Source organism: Megalobrama amblycephala, linkage group LG21 (assembly GCF_018812025.1).
Source record: "Megalobrama amblycephala isolate DHTTF-2021 linkage group LG21, ASM1881202v1, whole genome shotgun sequence".
Classification (NCBI taxonomy): domain Eukaryota; kingdom Metazoa; phylum Chordata; class Actinopteri; order Cypriniformes; family Xenocyprididae; genus Megalobrama; species Megalobrama amblycephala.
This window is the reverse complement of record NC_063064.1, coordinates 30,732,190-30,750,793: the sequence shown is the minus strand read 5'-3', so window position 1 is coordinate 30,750,793 and position 18,604 is coordinate 30,732,190. Positions and strand designations below refer to the sequence as shown.

General features: G+C 36.4%; 2 protein-coding genes across 3 annotated transcripts; one reads left to right on the top strand and one right to left on the bottom strand.

The window, feature by feature from the left end:
• The first annotated feature begins 1,629 nt into the window (after nt 1-1,629).
• LOC125256624 lies at nt 1,630-3,629 on the top strand. Its single transcript, XM_048172773.1, has 2 exons — nt 1,630-1,752; nt 2,259-3,629. The coding sequence occupies exons 1-2, from the start codon at nt 1,704-1,706 to the stop codon at nt 2,858-2,860; spliced, it is 651 nt and encodes a 216-aa protein (XP_048028730.1). The 5' UTR covers nt 1,630-1,703; the 3' UTR covers nt 2,861-3,629.
• Nucleotides 3,630-5,431: 1,802 nt separating this feature from the next.
• LOC125257237 (GTPase IMAP family member 5-like) lies at nt 5,432-12,085 on the bottom strand. 2 transcript variants are annotated; one of them, XM_048173699.1, is made up of 5 exons: nt 11,742-12,085; nt 10,718-11,386; nt 6,466-7,280; nt 6,261-6,368; nt 5,432-6,160 (listed from the first exon to the last, which is right to left on the bottom strand). In XM_048173699.1, the coding sequence occupies exons 1-3, from the start codon at nt 11,761-11,763 to the stop codon at nt 6,898-6,900; spliced, it is 1,074 nt and encodes a 357-aa protein (XP_048029656.1). In that variant the 5' UTR covers nt 11,764-12,085; the 3' UTR covers nt 5,432-6,160; nt 6,261-6,368; nt 6,466-6,897. The 2 variants fall into 2 exon arrangements, with proteins under 2 accessions (XP_048029656.1, XP_048029657.1); XM_048173700.1 differs by having other exon boundaries at nt 6,466-7,277.
• Nucleotides 12,086-18,604: the final 6,519 nt, after the last annotated feature.

Here is an 18,604-nt window from a genome sequence, read left to right as displayed (position 1 = left end):
TAGCAATAAATACAGAACATGTGTAATATAGTTAAAGGCCTTATTTTCCTCATCAACAAGTTCTGACATTTTATTTGATTTAACTGACAGCTGAATGATTTTTAGTTCAATCTGTTAATATGAATTAAAGCTTTCCTTTTATTTAAACCCATGAGTTCAAATATCGCATGAAACCACATGACACTTTGAATCATTTACAGTCATTCTGCATTGTACAACACAGAATCACATTCCAGCTCGACTCTTTCTCATGCGACAGGTTATGAATGCTGATAAAATACATTTCGGTGCACGACTTACGAGAAAACATACATTCTGTTCTGACATGCTTTTCTAATACATCCATAATTGTATTATCTTCAGCACATGTTTGGTCTTTCTCCACAACCAATTGTTGTATTAAAGTGTTGTATAAAAGTTAGTCACTTTTGGATGGATGGATGTTATTCTCACCCAGCATCAAACTGGTACTTTACTGCTAATGTAAACTTCTAACTGCTGATTTCACATACCAGAAAAATACCAGGACTGATTAAAACTGTAGTAAAGTGTGAAAGACCCTAAAAACAGAGACTTTCAATATGAGCATGAGGCCTTTTTACTTTACATTCTGTCTAGGAAATCCTGGGAGGTGGAGGAAAAGGAAAACCTTGAGGAAGAACTGATAAAGTCTATACATGTCACGGAGACGAACTCCGTGATTCCCTCCTCTGGCCATCGGAGGGAACCCTCACCAGAATACTGACACACACACTCACCCACACTACATTTCCCATAAGCCCGTACCTTGGACTGATTGCACCTGCAGCTGAACCGCATTACCAGGACTATTTAAGACTGCCATCCTCAGCCATCAGACGCGAAGTCTTGTTTTGCTGAGGTGAACAATTCCGAGCGTTTATTCCTGTCTGATTGCTTGTTGCTGTTCTGCCTGTTTATCTGTTTACGACCCGTTGCTGCCTGCCTTTGACCTGTGCCTGTGTTCCTGATTCTGTGAGTGATATCTGCCAGCCCTGACTTTCTGCCTGTCTGACCACGATTCTGCCTGTCCCTTATATACCAGTTTGCTCCTGTCTGACCCTGCCTGTATCACCACGATTATTGAAAATAAAGCATGCAAATGGATCCCTGTCAGAGTGATGATTCGTTACAATACCCTAATAAAATTATTTGAAAAATGCATGTAAAATGCAAGTTATTTCAAGTGAGGAAGAGCATGTGAGATTCCTAAGCACACTTCTGCAAACACACACAGCACTGCACTAAAAATAAAGTTTCCAGAAATGTTTTTCACAGCGATGCCATAGAATTAACATGTTTGGTTCCCCAAACAACCTTTCAATGAACAGTTTTTAAAAGAACCATTAGAAGAACAATCTAAATATCTAAAAACAACACCAAAAAAACTTGTTCTGCTACGAAGAATGGATTGGAAAGATTCACTGGATGTTAAAGTTTCTTCATGGATAAAGGCAAATAAAAAAAAAACATCTATTTTTTAGGGTGTGTGTGTGTGTGTGTGTTATCTTTGCATGAACCGTTGTTAAGGGAAGCTCAAACTAGACTTGCATTTTGGGACACTGCAAAGACAGGATATGATGTCATGCTTTAGAAATCTTAAAAGGAGCAGCGGTCCTGATCGAGACACAGCTCCACCCGCGACGCTCCACCAAAGCCCTGCTGAGAACTTCTGACTCTCAAAAATGTCTGGAAACCGAGAATTAAGCTACCGTGGACATGAAGAAGAATCTGGTAAATGCATTTTAATAGTTGGTCTTTATTTACAAAAACTGAAAAAAAAAAAACATTTTAGTGTTATTTGATAATTTATGTATTTTATTTTATATATTTACTTCTAAAATGTTTCATTTTCTAACTGTGGTAAATACAATGTGTCTAAATATTCCCAAACACTCCGACAATGTGATATCTATATGGAATAGGTCATTGTGGTCATATAAAAAAAAATATATATATATATATTAAATATATTATTACTAATATATGAAGACGAAAATCACTTCCTGTTCTTTTGAACAATTAGAGGTGTTAGAAGATTGTGTGTGCAAACTAAATCTCAGACTAATTCACACAAAATACAGAATTTACAGCTTGTAAAGTTGAGTAAAACCAACTTGTCACATTTACAATGTTCTTATGTTCAGTGTAAAATGGCATAAATTCATATAAAGCTTGTTGTTTTTCTAAATGTCTGTATCTGTTTGCACTGCACTAAAGCTCATTTGTTTTATTTGCAGATGAAGAATATGACAGACTTTATACCAAAAACATTAATACCAAATTGACTATTTCAAGTGACATAAATAAAGAATTATTAAAAAGGGAAACATGGGAATTCAAAAAGGATATTACACAAAAACCAAAAGTAAAACTTGCATCAGTTGATGCTAAAGTAAGCAACATCATAGACATGATTGACACATATGACAGACCAGGAAACACCAAAGCAGAAGGAACCTATGCTGGAGCTGGAACATATGCGGAAGCTTTTGAAGACGAACCAGGAAAGAGGATTCCCAAGGCTGGAGCTTATGCAGAAGCAGGAGTTGGACGAGCTCGTGCTGAACTCAGTGTACTCGAGGCTGAAGCCAAAGGTCCCAACGCCTCAGCTGGAGCTGAAGCCAGTCTGACTGGAGTCGCAGCAATGGCTCGAGCTGAAATTGCCAGTGCATCTGCTAGAGCCGGTCCAGTTGGTGCGAAACTGGGACTTGGATTTGATACGGGTGTCTCTGCTGGAGTGGATGGGTTGGAGGCCAAAATACTGGGAACTGGATTCTCATTTGGTCCAAAAACCAGTGTATCTTTTCTGGGTTCAGAAGTGTCTTGTGTAGTCATGTAGTCACACATGCATTAATTAACTTTGAATATTTGCATGTACATTTTTACTACAGAACCACAAAAATAGAAACCTGAAAAAATCTTTTAAAAAAACTTTACACAGTTTTAATGCAGAATTAGTATTGTTGATGAGCTATAAACACAAGTATTAAACTTTAACAATATGGAAACATAACATTTTTATTTTACATTTTATAATCCTATATATAATCCATTTTATTATACTATAATAATCTATAACTGTTGAGACTTTTGTTTTCATTTAAGTATAAATGTTTTTATTTAGTTATGCACGTATGTGTATTGCTTTTCTCTATACTGTAATTCCCAGTGTATAAATCTAGTGCAAGCGTTGGCTCAGTGTCAGCTGACCATCAGATGTTCATCTCTCCAATCACTATGATTCTCCTCCTGTGCATATATATATACGTGGCACTGTTATGCACCTCCAGCCTAGTAGGCTTTCCTATTTCTTATAACTGTATGTTCTGCACTTTTGCTGTTCGTTGTTTTCCTTCTCTCTCTGTTTCACTGCATCAAGATACGCCTTTCAAGCAGCCCTCGAACATCTTCTCATTCACCATCTCCATTCATATCTTTCACTGCATTATTTGTACATGTAATTGTTCAATGTTATGCTGATGGTTCTGGGGGGTTATTACAGGCCCAGCTAATCTTTATCATTGTACAGCTGAACCCTCATACGGAAACATACCACCAAACCAAATGTTGTATATTAATAACAATAAATATGTTTCATTGCCAAAGTGGTACTTTCTTTTGTGTAAACATTCTAGCATCTGTATCCATGAATTTCAATGATGATTAGCTATAAAAAGGTAAAATGTTCTATAGCTCTTGATAAGTTATTATTCTGTGATAAAAGCCATAAACTAGTGGCCTACAATGAGTGCAGAATTATTAGACAAGTTGATTTTCTGATCATATTTTTTCCAGGCACATCTTACCAATTCCAAACCACATTAATCCTAATAATACTATTTATTGTGTATGTAATCATTTATAAGTGATGTGAGGACCGTGGTGATTAGTTTCCCCTCCTATGAATTAACTTGACGGACGGTTCATTGGCTGCACCTGCTGCTGTGACGCTCCTTTAAAAGAGATTGTTAGATGTGTTTGTATGGGAACTTGAGTTTTGGAGGTTTTGTTTGAATTCTCTTATGCTTTGGTTTGTTTTGCTTTGTCTTTGGTCTCGATTTGATTCTCCATGTTGTTTTTGCTTTAGCATTTTTCAAACAGCACTTTAGAGATTCATTCAGACACCTTGCCCTACGCACAGACGAAACTGATGCATACAGAAACATTTTGTCAGTTCTGAAGCCTCTCGTTCCCATTCCTGTTCTTTCTCTATGTCGAATTCATCCCATATTCAACCAAACTGCATTGTCTTGTGACCTCAGTGGCCTGCTGGGATGAATCATTCATTGAAGTGATGAATGAATACAGATCTTTGACAAAAAGCACCTCAACAACATTCTGCACTAAAAGAAAGTTACAATGAACAAGTTTAAATTCAGCAGTTATGAACCTGCTGGTAGATGTTGTAACTACATCATTTTGCAGTCAATCCTTCTTCATTGATGGAAATTCTAGCTGTTTGTGATAAAATACATTTGAAAGCAACACATGAAAGCAAACATATATTTTGATTATATAGTAGATGTTTCACCACAATCATCAAAGTTTAAAAATCATAAAATTGACTATATAATAGCATTGTCAATATTCATCTAATATTTAATCACAATTAATTACAGAAAATGTGCGATTAATTAGTTATTTTTTTAAATTGATTTGACAGCACCGGTCCAGTTGGTGTGAAAGTGGGACTTGATCATAAAAAAATGTAAATATGTTCATAATCTGTAATTGTTTATTATGACTAAATGTCTTTTTATATTTTATTCTTACATTTTTATTTACTGTTTCTTGTTGTATTTAATTCTTGTTTTTTAAATGATGTCAGAACAGAACAGAATGAAACAAAAATGTCTTCCTCTTTTTTTTTAAACAGTTTTTGCTATTTTTAAACTCTGTTTTTGTGTTCTGCCCCTACCAACACATGACCAACAGTAAATTACCTCAGTAACTGTAAATCACCCTAAAATTTGCCAGATTGGCATTAAAACATGTTCCTGTCTCAACTTCCTGACATTCATTACATAAACGTTTCATGCTTCCCATAACATACAATTTAGTTATTAATGTCCCATTCTCAAATGAGATAAAATGATCCGACTGCATAAACTGCTTAGACTAGTCCTAAAAGTTAGTCATCTAATTTAATAAGACTGGTAATAACTTTTTAAAGTCAGTACAGATTTATCTAATTTAAATCTGAAAAATAAGAGTTTACTGATTAAACTGTGACTTGACACAACACTTACTGTTATACTCATGTTGATTTGATTGCTTCAACTATTCTCATTTGTAAGTCGCTTTGGAGAAAAACGTCTGCTAAATGACTAAATGTAATGTAAATGTAAATATAATGTAATAAAAATATCTTTAATTTTCATTCTGAAGATGAACGAAGGTCTTACGGGTGTGGAACGGCATGAGGGTGAGTAATTAATGACACTGTTTTCATTTTTGGGTGAACTAACCCTTTAACATTCAGTATCAGTCCTTTTAAAAGGAATAGTTCCTCCAAAAAATGAAAATTAGAATCTTGTGTCTTCGGCCATTCAAACTGAAACAAACAAACAAACAAACAACAACAACAAAACTAACAATGTTTTAGGATGCAACTGACAACTAATCTTATGTGACACACATTAAACATAGTCAACAGTTATTGTGAAAGCTCAACAATTTCATTATTTTTTTTAACTTGACAAAATACAATTATGTAAAAAGTTAATAAATTATACAGACATAAAAACCGTACTTTGCTGATACATTATATAAGCAATAATTGCTTTATATTATTATAAACATATATAATGTGAGTGTGTGTGTGTGTGTGTGTGTATATAGATAGATAGATATTAAACAACAATATCAGATATTAATTTGAAATACACAAACATATTAATAAATAAAAACACAGCCTATTTAACAAATAAATTGGTTTTAAAACCAATGCAAACTAGTTTTTAGGCATGCATAGTTTGAAGTTTGGATGTATTGTCTGACGTCTCTGGATTCTGTGGATCTTCTACTAGATCACTGTGTTCTGAGCTGGTTTCATATGCTGATGTTTTAGATGTGCTGTATTCCTCACATTTCTGAAGCCATCTCAACACCATCGCATTTGTACTCTGAATCATTTCACCTGTAGGTGTTCAATTCACTAACAATTTTAGCAAGAAAAAACATTGTTAAACTATGTAAAAGTGAAGAAAATGTTTTCATGTAACTCTATAATAACTCACCATATGATGCTTCAGGATTCTGAATGTTCAACATCCCACCCATTATAATTGCTTCCCATCTTCTTACTTCTCTCCTTATCTTCTCTGTGAGTTTGTCATCACCCGACACTAGAAAAATGACATAGAAAAGTGCTCAAAGTGACATTTATAGAAGACCTTTGCTGCTTGCAGCTATAATATGTCTATGGAAATTATGCCAGTTTACCATCTGGAGGATGTTCTACAGTATGCTAACAATATCGTCTGCTATGCATCCACTCAAGTCCATCCCTAATTCTTCTAGCTTCCTTATTATCTCTTAACGCCTGTTTTTCATCTCCTGGTACATAAGTTTCAGTAACTGGTCAGTGTTCAGACTTCTTTCCTTGTCTTGTTGTGTATCCGTCTCGTGGACTTTCACTTCTGCAGCACATTGAGTTTTAAGACAGAACAGACTGTTTTCTGTCACCATCTCATCGATCTTCTGGAGCAGCTCTGTGACTTGAGTTCTGTTCTTGTTTGTGTTGTCAAAGACATGATATCTGTTCCTGCATTTCTCAATCAGCCACTGGAGGGCGTCACCTTCACTCTCAATGTGCTGCTCGATTGAAACATCTGGAATCCTGTCTTTCCATGTGAACAGAACTATGGTGTGTCTTCAGACGTCTTCTCCAAGAATGGCCATATACTCTTCAATGATTTTTTTCTGTTCATTCTTGAATGAAGTATCAACAGGAATCACCAAGATCATGGCATGAGGGAATTGCATATGTTGTGATTGGCTGATGCTCTCCAGGATTGCGGCCTGAGCAAACTTTGGGTTGAATTTAGACGAGAAATATTTCCACCAGCTTGGGGTGTTCAACACAGTTATTCTTCTGCCATTTACATCACCTGTGTGGTTTGTGCCCTTTTGTGCTTTTCCTATCGGAAATATTTCATGATTGAAGATGGTGTTTCCGGTTGAACTCTTCCCAGACAGACTCCAACCCAGAAGGACAATTCTCACTTTTGAGAGCGGAGCCACAGCTTCTTCTCCTTCTCCAAAAAAAAAAAAAAAAAAAAAGTTCACATTTTATTACACATTTAAAGGATTAGTCAACTTTTAAATAAACTTTTCCTGATAATTTAGTCACCCCCATGTCATCCAAGATGTCCATGTCTTTCTTACTTCAGTCGAAAAAAAATTAAAGTTTTTGATGAAAACATTCCAGGATTATTCTCCTTATAGTGGACTTCAATGGGCACCAAACAGCTGAAGGTCAAAATTAGTTTCACTGCAGCTTCAAATTGTTCTACACTGTCCCAGATGAGAAATAAGGGTTGACCTGTGACCTGTGGAGGGCAGTAATACGCTTAGCAGAGTCTACACCACCGGATTTCTAATAGAGAAGAAGAAGAAGAGAGCTAGTTCAAGATGAGCATTTATGGTTAAAACTTATGTAATTTTCAATTTTTTTCAGAAAATGAGCGATGGTTTCACTAGATAAGACCCTTATTTCTCATCTGGGACAGTGTAGAACAATTTGAAGCTGCAGTGAAACTAATTTTGACCTTCAACTGTTTGGTGCCCATTGAAGTCCACTATAAGGAGAATAATCCTGGAATGTTTTCATCAAAAACTTAAATTTTTTTTCGACTGAAGAAAGAAAGACATGGACATCTTGGATGACATGGGGGTGAGTAAATTATCAGGAAAAGTTTATTTAAAAGTGGACTAATCCTTTAAGATTTTTTTAGAACTTTAAAGACCCCATAGTCAATCATTTTATCCTTTAAAACTCATCTTTGATCACCAAAATTACATATTTAAACGTTTTTTTCCTGTGAAAAAATTTCTTCATGCCTTAAAATAGCTTGAATGTAACTCTACACCTTTCCTTCATTTAGTATACATGGATCTATGAATATGCTAATTAGCCCCGCCTCCACTCTCTCACACCAGCTCAGAGATCCACTCGGTCAACTTACTGAGGTAAACTCTGTACAATATAATCATTTTTTTACATTGTCGGACACATAACTGTAATTATAATTATACAGGGGGTGAGCTGTAATTCACCCCATGTGGTGAAAATCAAGTTTTTAACGTTGTTATAGGGTTGTCACGATACCATAAAAATGTCTTACGATACTATACCAGCTGAAGTATCATGATACCAAGTAGTATTGCGATACCATGCAGTCTACAAAATGAACCAAACTTTCATAAAAACATGAAAACAGACCAGATTTTTCTCTGAATATTTCATTAATGAGAATGAATAACAGGCTTTTATTACCAATCAAATGAATCATTGTAAACAAAATTCATCTTAGCACTGCACAGAAGCTGTATGAACTGACATTACGATGTAGCATTTATGCATTTACACTTCAATTACAATTGCATAAATAATGTTATGATATTAATGTTTCAAATATAAAAATTTGAATATAGAAATAAAAATGTTGGCGGAAAAAAATGATAGAATAGACCTACTTTTAGATGGTAAAAAATGATAGAATAGGCATACTTTTAGATGGGAGACTAAAGTCGCCAGTAGGTGGCAGCAAGTGTTAATGATTAAGTCAATGAATCATTCAACCGATTCGTTCAAAACGGCTGATTCATTTAGGAACGAAGCAAATGACTGTCTTAATGAATGGATTAGTGAGTCAGTGACTCGTCCAATTGGTTCAAAAAAAGAGAAATTTAGAAACGAAACAAAAACAGCGCTCTTGCTCGTGTCACGAACTATCAGGAGCATTTTTGCCAGCCTATCTTGAAATATCTAACCCTGACTGGAGAGCAGTATGTATATTAAAACATATAATACATTTATAATTATAAAATCACGATTGATATGATTGATAAGAACCGAGTGCAAACCCGCTATAGCTTATTGATGAATGGAATTGCATGTGTCTGAATCGTGTTCGCAAAGATGTTTCTAGAAACAAGCTATTTAATCTTTTCCAGAAGTGGTCAAATGAGCAACGGAAAAACTGTGAGAATTCATTCTTGTATAAAGATTTTATGATGTTAATTGAGTGAATTTCAGACCCTTTCTCCAGTTAAAATGCACTGTGAACAACAACGTGCAAGCGCAACTTTATCTCAATTAATATCAATTAACTGAAGCATCAGGAAACAATAAGGAGCTAAATCTACAGAGCATTTACTACACAGGGCACAGCAGACAGTGTTCAACTGAAGTGTACCTGCCGCACATACAACATTCCTTACAGTACTGACGATACTACCGTTTAAAAAATACAATGGCATCGCCAGTATTTTGAAGCTTTAGTATCGCGATACTACCGTAGTACTGGTACACCGTGCAACCCTAGTGGGTATACGGAAATCCTGTGTATCACATAGACTACACCACTGACTATTCGTACTTCTTTTACCATATCCAGAAATAATAAGAGTAGTAGTATGCGGTTCTGAATTCGGCAAATGTCTTTTCTTCACTTCTGTCATGTTTTCTATGACCATTTGACATTTTTCCCCTCAAACGCTGAAACAACTGTTTATATGGCATAGCATATTACACAGCAAAATCCCCAGAGTTAAATCAACTCTGCTAAGATTACATATGATCCCTCTCTATATAGTGTTAAAGTAACCCTGAAGTAGAGTTAAAGTTAATGAGATAATTAAGTCATTAATTAAGTTATGATTGAGCATTAGTGATGAACACCTGCTGTTAACAAGCTGAATCACTGAAGAGAAACACAATAACTACAAATGACTTCCAGCCACAGCCTTAGATGAAATCAACTGAAGATAAAAGACATTAAATCTCTCAAGATCTGATTAAACAACTCTACAAACATCCACTTTAACTCTGCTTCAGTGTTATTTTAACTCTATGTAGCGATGGGCCATATGTTCTCTGAGCAGAGTTGATTTAACTCTGGGGATTTTGCTGTGTACTCTTACTATAATAATAGACTATGTTTCTGTGACTATAAGAATCACATAAATATATAAGGCACTCGATTGGCTGTCTTTTGCTACCCACCTACTCATCTAGCCACCATAGACTTGAGATATACAAAGACAAAGCATATTATTATTATGGCTGCATCCAAAATTGCACATTTCCCAATTTTATGCATATTTAGGCAATTCATTACATTACTCATAAAAAAAGTCCCTGGATGACCTACGACTTCCGCCGAGATTCTGAAGTGTGCATTCGATGGACACTTTACTATCCCATGAGGCTATGGGAGAGGATTTATGAATGCTAGTGAAGCAACGCAACTGATGCTATAGGTCACATGATAACGACAACATGGCGGATGCACACGTTTGGGACCACAACAGTGCAAAAGCAACTCAGGGTTTCCTAACCCAGGTAAAAAGTGGTGTTAACCCCACTTTTAAATTAGAAGTGTGTTTACCATGAACGATGATAACCCGGGGTTAAGCACAGTGTGAAAAGCCCTAAAGTTAGCCAGACTTTTGACTTGTATTTACTTACCTATTTCTTTCAGCAGATCTCTTTTGTCCTGCAACGTTTTTTGTCTAGCTTTTGCTCTTACTTCGTTTTCATCTCTCTTTCTCTTTATCTCCAGCAGCATGTCATCATGTGTTTCAAAATGCTTGCCATTATTTGCTGCCACAACATCGTCAATCTTGTCAAGCAGTTCTTTGACTCCAACACTTTTGTTTTTGAAATCAAAGATGTGATATCTTTCTCCACATCTCTGTATGATCTGCTGCAGATCTTGATTCTTTATGTGCTGCTCAATGTTTTTGTCCTTCAGTGAATCGGCTCGTGTAAAGACCACTATAGTGTGTCTCCAGATCCTCTCACCAAACAGACTAAAGTGCTTCTCAATGCTGAATCTGTTTTCTTCAGTGAAAGGCAAACTGAGGTTAATAACCAGGAGAAAGACATGAGGCCCTGGTGGACACAGGAAGACACTGCAAACCAGCTCCTGTTTGACGACCTCTGGAGAATCCTGCAAACCATAATTCTGCCACCAGCATGGAGTGTTAATCAGGGTTATCTTCCTTCCATTCGCTTCACCATCTTTCCTCACAGACCTCGCAAAATGTCTGTCAGACTCAACTTCATCACCTAAAAGCCTGTTTATCACTGAAGCTTTATCAGATTTCTGCCACCCCAGAACAACAGCTCTTAGTCCTGTTAGAAAAAAACATGAGGACGTTGAAAATAGTATGAAAAAATAGAATCAAAACCTTAATGTTGATTCACACTCAACATTCAAAAAGTTAATTTTAGTAGTAAAATAAACAAAATAACTTTTTGATTTTTAAGCACGAATTGCTATTGAGTTTTGATTCAAGTTTGAGTTTTGATTCATGTATTAAATGAATAGAACACACAATTATTTTACAAACTATATCCAAATTAAATCTGATTTTGAAAATGCATCTAAACAGTCAGAAAGAACTAAACAGTTTATAAATGCATTAATATGGGTTCAAAAACAAAAGGAAATGACCATTTGACTTCTTGAACTGCCTGTAAATATTACCTTCTTCCATCTGCTCTGCCATCTTTTTTATCAGAACAAAAATCTGAAAGAAAACCGAACTAGCATAAATATAAGTACAAACTAGAAAAATCTAATAAAACGTACATTTGCGCTTGACATTCTGCTGCTCAGAAATGAGGCAAATGAGAAAGTACGTCTTAAACCCGTATCTTTCAACATGAAACCAGAATATCAGGTATGATTGGTCATGCGATGATAAAAGAGGGCTGGTTATTCGAGGGGAAGACAACAGGAACTAAACCCCTGACAGAAGTGTCAGTATATTCCCTTAATAAATCTCAGAAATGAACATCAAACCAGCAGATGCTGTCTCTATATGACAGATGGAATAAAAATACATTCACCCTAATAGCAATAAATACAGAACACATATAATATAGTTAAAGTCCTTATTTTCCTCATCAACAAGTTCTGACATTTTCTTTGATTTAACCAACAGCTGAATGATTTTTAGTTCAATCTGTTAATATGAATTAAAGCTTTCCTTTTATTTAAACCCATGAGTTCAAATATCCTTAACCTGTTAACATGAGACCACATGACACTTTGGATCATTTACAAGCATACTGCATTTCACAGAATCACATTCCAGCTCGACTCTTTCTCATGTGACAGGATATGAATGCTGATAAAATACATTTCGGCGCACGACTTATAATGAAACATGCATTCTGTTCTGACATGCTTTTGTAATGTATTCATAATTGAGTTATCTTCTTCTTTTTAAATCTTCTCAAAAGATCTTCAGCACATGTTCGGACTTTCTTCACAACCAAATTGTTGAATTTGTGTCTGTGTGATTATATGGGGATCTTTTTTGGTTTTTCTATTGTCAAGCTCTCTCTCAATTTCAATTCATTTTGAATATTTACTGATATGACTGTGTTTACATACAGTTTTATACAAAACTAATAATGACAAGAAAAAGAAATATAGAATGGCCTTTACGTCCACATGAACTTTAATGACATCCCACTCTTAATCCGTAGGGTTTAATAAGGAGTTGGCCCAACTTTTGCAGCTATAGCAGCTTCAACTCTTCTGGGAAGGCTTTGCACAAGGTTTAGGAGTGTGTTTATGGGAATGTTATTCTTCTAGAAGGCAGTGATGTTGGCGAGAAGGCCTGGCTCACAGTCTCCGCTCTAATTCATCCCAAAGGTGTTCTGTGGGGTTGAGGTCAGGACTCTGTGCAGGACAGTCAAGTTCCTCCACACTAAACTCGCTCATCCATGTCTTTATGGACCTTGTTTTGTGCACTGGTGCGCAGTGATGTTGGAAAAGGAAGGGGCCATTCCCAAACTGTTCCCACAAAGTTGGGAGCATGAAATTGTCCAAAATGTCTTGGTATGCTGAAGCATTAAGAGTTCCTTTCACTGGAACTAAGGGTTCAAGCCCAACCCCTGAAAAACAACCCCACACCATAATCCCCCTCCACCAAACTTTACACTTGGCACAATGCAGTCAGGCAACCACCAAACCCAGACTCGTCCATCGGATTGCCAGACAGAGAAGCGTGATTGGTCACTCCAGAGAACACATCTCCACTGCTCTAGAGTCCAGTGGCGGCGTGCTTTACACCACTGCATCTGACGCTTTGCATTGCACTTGGTGATGTGAGGCTTGGATGCAGCTGCTCAGCCATGTAAACCCGTTCCATGAAGCTTTCTACGCACTGTTCTTGAGCTAATCTGAAGGCCACACGAAGTTTGGAGGTCTGTAGCTATTGACTGTGATTTTTATGTGGTCTATCACTTCGTGGCTGAGTTGCTTGTTGTTCCCAATTGCTTCCACTTTGTTATGAGACCACTAACAGTTGACCATGGAATATTTAGTAGTGAGGAAATTTCATGAATGGACTTATTGCACAGGTGGCAACCTATCACGGTACCATGCTTGAATTCACTGAGCTCCTGAGAGTGACCCATTCTTTCACAAATGTTTGTAGAAGCAGTCTGCATGCCTAGTGCTTGATTTTATACACCATGGAAGTGATTGGAACATCTGAATTCAATGATTTGGAGGGGTGTCCCAATACTTTTGGCAATATAGTGTATAACCTTTATCAAGACATGAACAAAACACACTCTCTGTCTCCCCCTTCTGGTGCTGTTGCTGATTTATTTATCCTCACTCATAAATAACAGCATTTCTTTTTTGATTTTCATTTTTCAACATCATTCAACTTCAACTGTTGAAACTTTTGTTTTCATGTTTGTATTTGGTTATGTAGGTATGTGTATTGCTTTTCTCTATACTGTCATTCCCTGTGTATAACTGATATAATGTGTTCACAAAACTTCCTAGAGACTTTGAACATCATTTTTTTTTTTCCATTTATGCAAAACTGAAATAAAAAATAATAAAAATAAAACTTGTGCAGTGTTCTTTTGTGCAAACATTCTAGCAGCTGTGTGGTGAGCTGTTTTTTTCCCCTCAATAATGCATTATTATATTATAAGTTATTATTCTGTGATAATAAAAGCCATGAACCAGCCTATAAATGGGCTAGACATTGTTTTAATCGCATCTTTAAAAACCACCTTAACACATTATCACTTGAACTTGGACTCATATTTCTATGAATGCGAAAATGTGAGGGGTAGAAAATGTGATCTCAGGTTAGTTCAAGACAATTATTTTACGCTATGTAAAATGAAGAATGTGTCCTTCAAATAATGAAAATCCAGATCAAACTTCCCAAGAAAACAGGTTAAAAAGCTAAATAACTCCCCATGCGTCAGGATTGGGAATGTTCAAGAGCTCTTCCATTAAAATGAATTCCCATCTTCTTCCTTCTCTCCTTATCATCTCCAGGAGCTTTTCATCAGCTGACACTGTAAGAGGAAAGTGGCAGAGGGAGTGCTCAGTAAAACTGTAAAATCATGATAAAAATGTGAGATTAAAGACCTAATTACGGATATTAGACAGGAAATTTCAAGTCATTTTAACAGTGACAACTTTGGAGGCTCTGGCATGCTACAATCACTCTTGGGCTCTGTACATCCAGTGAAATGTGTTTTAGTTTACTCATGATCCCTTTTAAACCTGTCGTTCATCTCCTGGTATAGTAATTTCAGCACATGGTTAGTGTCCAAACTTATTTCTCATGGACATTCACTTCTGCAGCACATTGAGTTTTTCTTCTGGAGCAGCTCTTGACTTGATCTCTGTTCTTCTTGTCTGTGTTGTCAAAGACGTGATATCTGTTCCTGCAATTCTCAGTCAGCCACTGGAGGGCGCCACCTTCACTCTCAATGTGCTGCTCGATTGATATGTCTTTAAAGGATTAGTTCACTTTTACAGTTTTTCTCAGTCGCTTTGGTGCATTTCTCACATCACTATTTACATTTGCACAACAGTTAATGCAGTTCTCAAAACAATTAGTACAAACTGCAAAACCTAGTTGATAACCTGCAAAAGCGTGTCACTTGCTCAAAATGGATAGGTCATTCCTCAAAAGCAAGTATTTGTTTCAATGAAAGTGTCAGTGTCATCAAGATGAAAAGTCCTGACACCATTGTTTATGAACAAGATAGTCAAATGGCTTTGTCATGTTTTCATTATGACAGTTTACTCTGTCAATGTTTTCCAATGCAAAAAAGTCAGATCTTGGTGACACTACCTGAAAATGCTCAAGACAGCACTATATACTATTTGCACAGCCATTTGAAAAATATTATTCAATACATATTGAATATGTATGTTTCACATTTTTACTGCATATGCTCTTTGCAATTCTAATTTGTTCACAGCATTGTGCAAAAGAAAAATTACACCCTTATTTTCAACAAACATAAACTCCCTTTGGGTAGAGCTGTGCACAACTGTAAACAATATTGCAGTACATATGGCAAATCTTTACTGTAACACTACTGTACACTACAATACACTAAATGTGTGATGCAGTAAAGCTGTACGTCTAAATGTAAAATGTACAGTGACAAGTTCTTGTCCCACTGCAAGCTTCATGTATGACACGATGACAGTAGTGCAGTGCAGATTGTTTACAGTTTTTCTCAGTCACTTTGGTGCATTTCTCACATCACTATTTACATTTGCACAACAGTTAGTTCAACCTTCACAACATTTAGTCATTTGTGCACATCATAGTAGCAGTTTCTCATTCCTTCGAACAAATTGCAAATGCTTTTGGACATGCATCAATTGCTTTCATACAACTCTCTGCTGTTTTATAACATTATCATTTCCTTATGTCATGTCAGCCAAAATTAACTATACTTGTGAATGCTGAATAGTCATTCCATATAAAACTAATAGTCCTCATTTCATTGCTTGAGTCATTACATACAAAAATGTTGAACTAGTTGTCAAAATCTGTCAAGCAAATTTTACACATTTTTTTTTTAAATCTTTTTTTTCCTGAAAATGTCTCCTAAATTGAACAATTTCTCTCAAGTAAATCTCAACTTTCACTGATGAGAAGGGGTGTGTGAAGCATTAGTTGCAACCAATGATAAGCCACTTCTCTACAATCACTGTCAGAGCTGAATCCCATAAACCCCCACTTTACAAGCATATACGAACCAAGCAGGACATAGTGTGTACCATTTCTACAATACTGTGACACAGAAATAGAAGGTCAGCCTCGTGGAAGAGGAGTAAGGGTGCGGGGAAGAAGGGGAAGGGGACAAAACAGGGGAAGAGGAAGAAGAGGCCAATAGGCAGATCCCTGATGAAATCAGGGCTACAATTGTGGATCATGTTGTCAATCACGGCCTCACAATGGCTGAGGCTGGTCGAAGGGTGCAGCCAAATGTTGGGAGAACCACTGTAAATTCAATTATTCAAACATTTTGTCGGGAGAACAGGTGTGTATAAATGGACAGTAATTCAGCACTAAACAATCTGCACTGCACTACTGTCATCGTGTCATACATGAAGCTTGCAGTGGGACAAGAACTTGTCACTGTACATTTTACATTTAGACGTACAGCTTTACTGCATCACACATTTAGTTTACAGTTTTTCTCGGTCGCTTTGGTGCATTTCTCACATCACTATTTACATTTGCACAACAGTTAATGCAGTTCTCAAAACAATTAGTACAAACTGCAAAACCTAGTTGATAACCTGCAAAAGCGTGTCACTTGCTCAAAATGGATAGGTCATTCCTCAAAAGCAAGTATTCGTGTCAATGAAAGTGTCAGTGTCATCAAGATGAAAAGTCCTGACACCATTGTTTATGAACAAGATAGTCAAATGGCTTTATCATGTTTTCATTATGACAGTTTACTCTGTCAGTGTTTTCCTATGCAAAAAAGTCAGATCTTGGTGACACTACCTGAAAATGCTCAAGACAGCACTATATACTATTTGCACAGCCATTTGAAAAATACAGTAAAGTTACACATTACTGTATTGAATATGTATGTTTCACATTTTTACTGCATATGCTCTTTGCAATTCTGTTCACAGCATTGTGCAAAAGAAAAATTACACCCTTATTTGCAACAAACATAAACTCCCTTTGGGTAGAGCTGTGCACAACTGTAAACAATATTGAAGTACATATGGCAAATCTTTACTGTAACACTACTGTACACTACAATACACTAAATGTGTGATGCAGTAAAGCTGTACGTCTAAATGTAAAATGTACAGTGACAAGTTCTTGTCCCACTGCAAGCTTCATGTATGACACAATGACAGTAGTGCAGTGCAGATTGTTTAGTGCTGAATTACTGTCCATTTATACACACCTGTTCTCCCGACAAAATGTTTGAATAATTGAATTTACAGTGGTTCTCCCAACATTTGGCTGCACCCTTCGACCAGCCTCAGCCATTGTGAGGCCGTGATTGACAACATGATCCACAATTGTAGCCCTGATTTCATCAGGGATCTGCCTATTGGCCTCTTCTTCCTCTTCCCCTGTTTTGTCCCCTTCCCCTTCTTCCCCGCACCCTTACTCCTCTTCCACGAGGCTGACCTTCCATTTCTGTGTCACAGTATTGTAGAAATGGTACACCTGCTTGGTTCGTATATGCTTGTAAAGTGGGGGTTTATGGGATTCATTGTAGATTGTAGAGAAGTGGCTTATCATTGGTTGCAACTAATGCTTCACACACCCCTTCTCATCAGTGAAAGTTGAGATTCACTTGAGAGAAATTGTTCAATTTAGGAGACATTTTCAGGAAAAAAAGATTTAAAAAAATGTGTAAAATTTGCTTGACAGATTTTGACAACTAGTTCAACATTTTTGTATGTAATGACTCAAGCAATGAAATGATGATTATTAGTTTTATATGGAATGACTATTCAGCATTCACAAGTATAGTTAATTTTGACTGACATGACATAAGCAAATGATAATGTTATAAAACAGCAGAGAGTTGTATGAAAGCAATTGATGCATGTCCAAAAGCATTTGCAATTTGTTCGAAGGAATGAGAAACTGCTACTATGATGTGCACACATGACTAAATGTTGTGGAGATTGAACTAACTGTTGTGCAAATGTAAATAGTGATGTGAGAAATGCACCAAAGTGACTGAGAAAAACTGTATTGTAGTGTACAGTAGTGTTACAGTAAAGATTTGCCATATGTACTGCAATATTGTTTACAGTTGTGCACAGCTCTACCCAAAGGGAGTTTATGTTTGTTGCAAATAAGGGTGTATTTTTTCTTTTGCACAATGCTGTGAACAAATTAGAATTGCAAAGAGCATATGCAGTAAAAATGTGAAACATACATATTCAGTGTCTTGTACTCAGTTACCTCACTAAATACAGTAATGTGTAACTTTACTGTATTTTTCAAATGGCTGTGCAAATAGTATATAGTGCTGTCTGAAGCATTTTCAGGTAGTGTCACCAAGATC

Coding starts and splice junctions, on each gene's coding strand:
- LOC125256624 (XM_048172773.1), top strand. CDS start 1,704: ATGTCTGGAAACCGAGAATTAAGCTACCGTGGACATGAAGAAGAATCT. Junction 1,753..2,258: donor TGGACATGAAGAAGAATCTG/GTAAATGCATTT, acceptor TTTTATTTGCAG/ATGAAGAATATGACAGACTT.
- LOC125257237 (XM_048173699.1), bottom strand. CDS start 11,763: ATGGCAGAGCAGATGGAAGAAG. Junction 11,387..11,741: donor GGCAGAGCAGATGGAAGAAG/GTAATATTTACA, acceptor TTTTTCTAACAG/GACTAAGAGCTGTTGTTCTG. Junction 7,281..10,717: donor AGATCTGCTGAAAGAAATAG/GTAAGTAAATAC, acceptor TTTTTTTTGGAG/AAGGAGAAGAAGCTGTGGCT.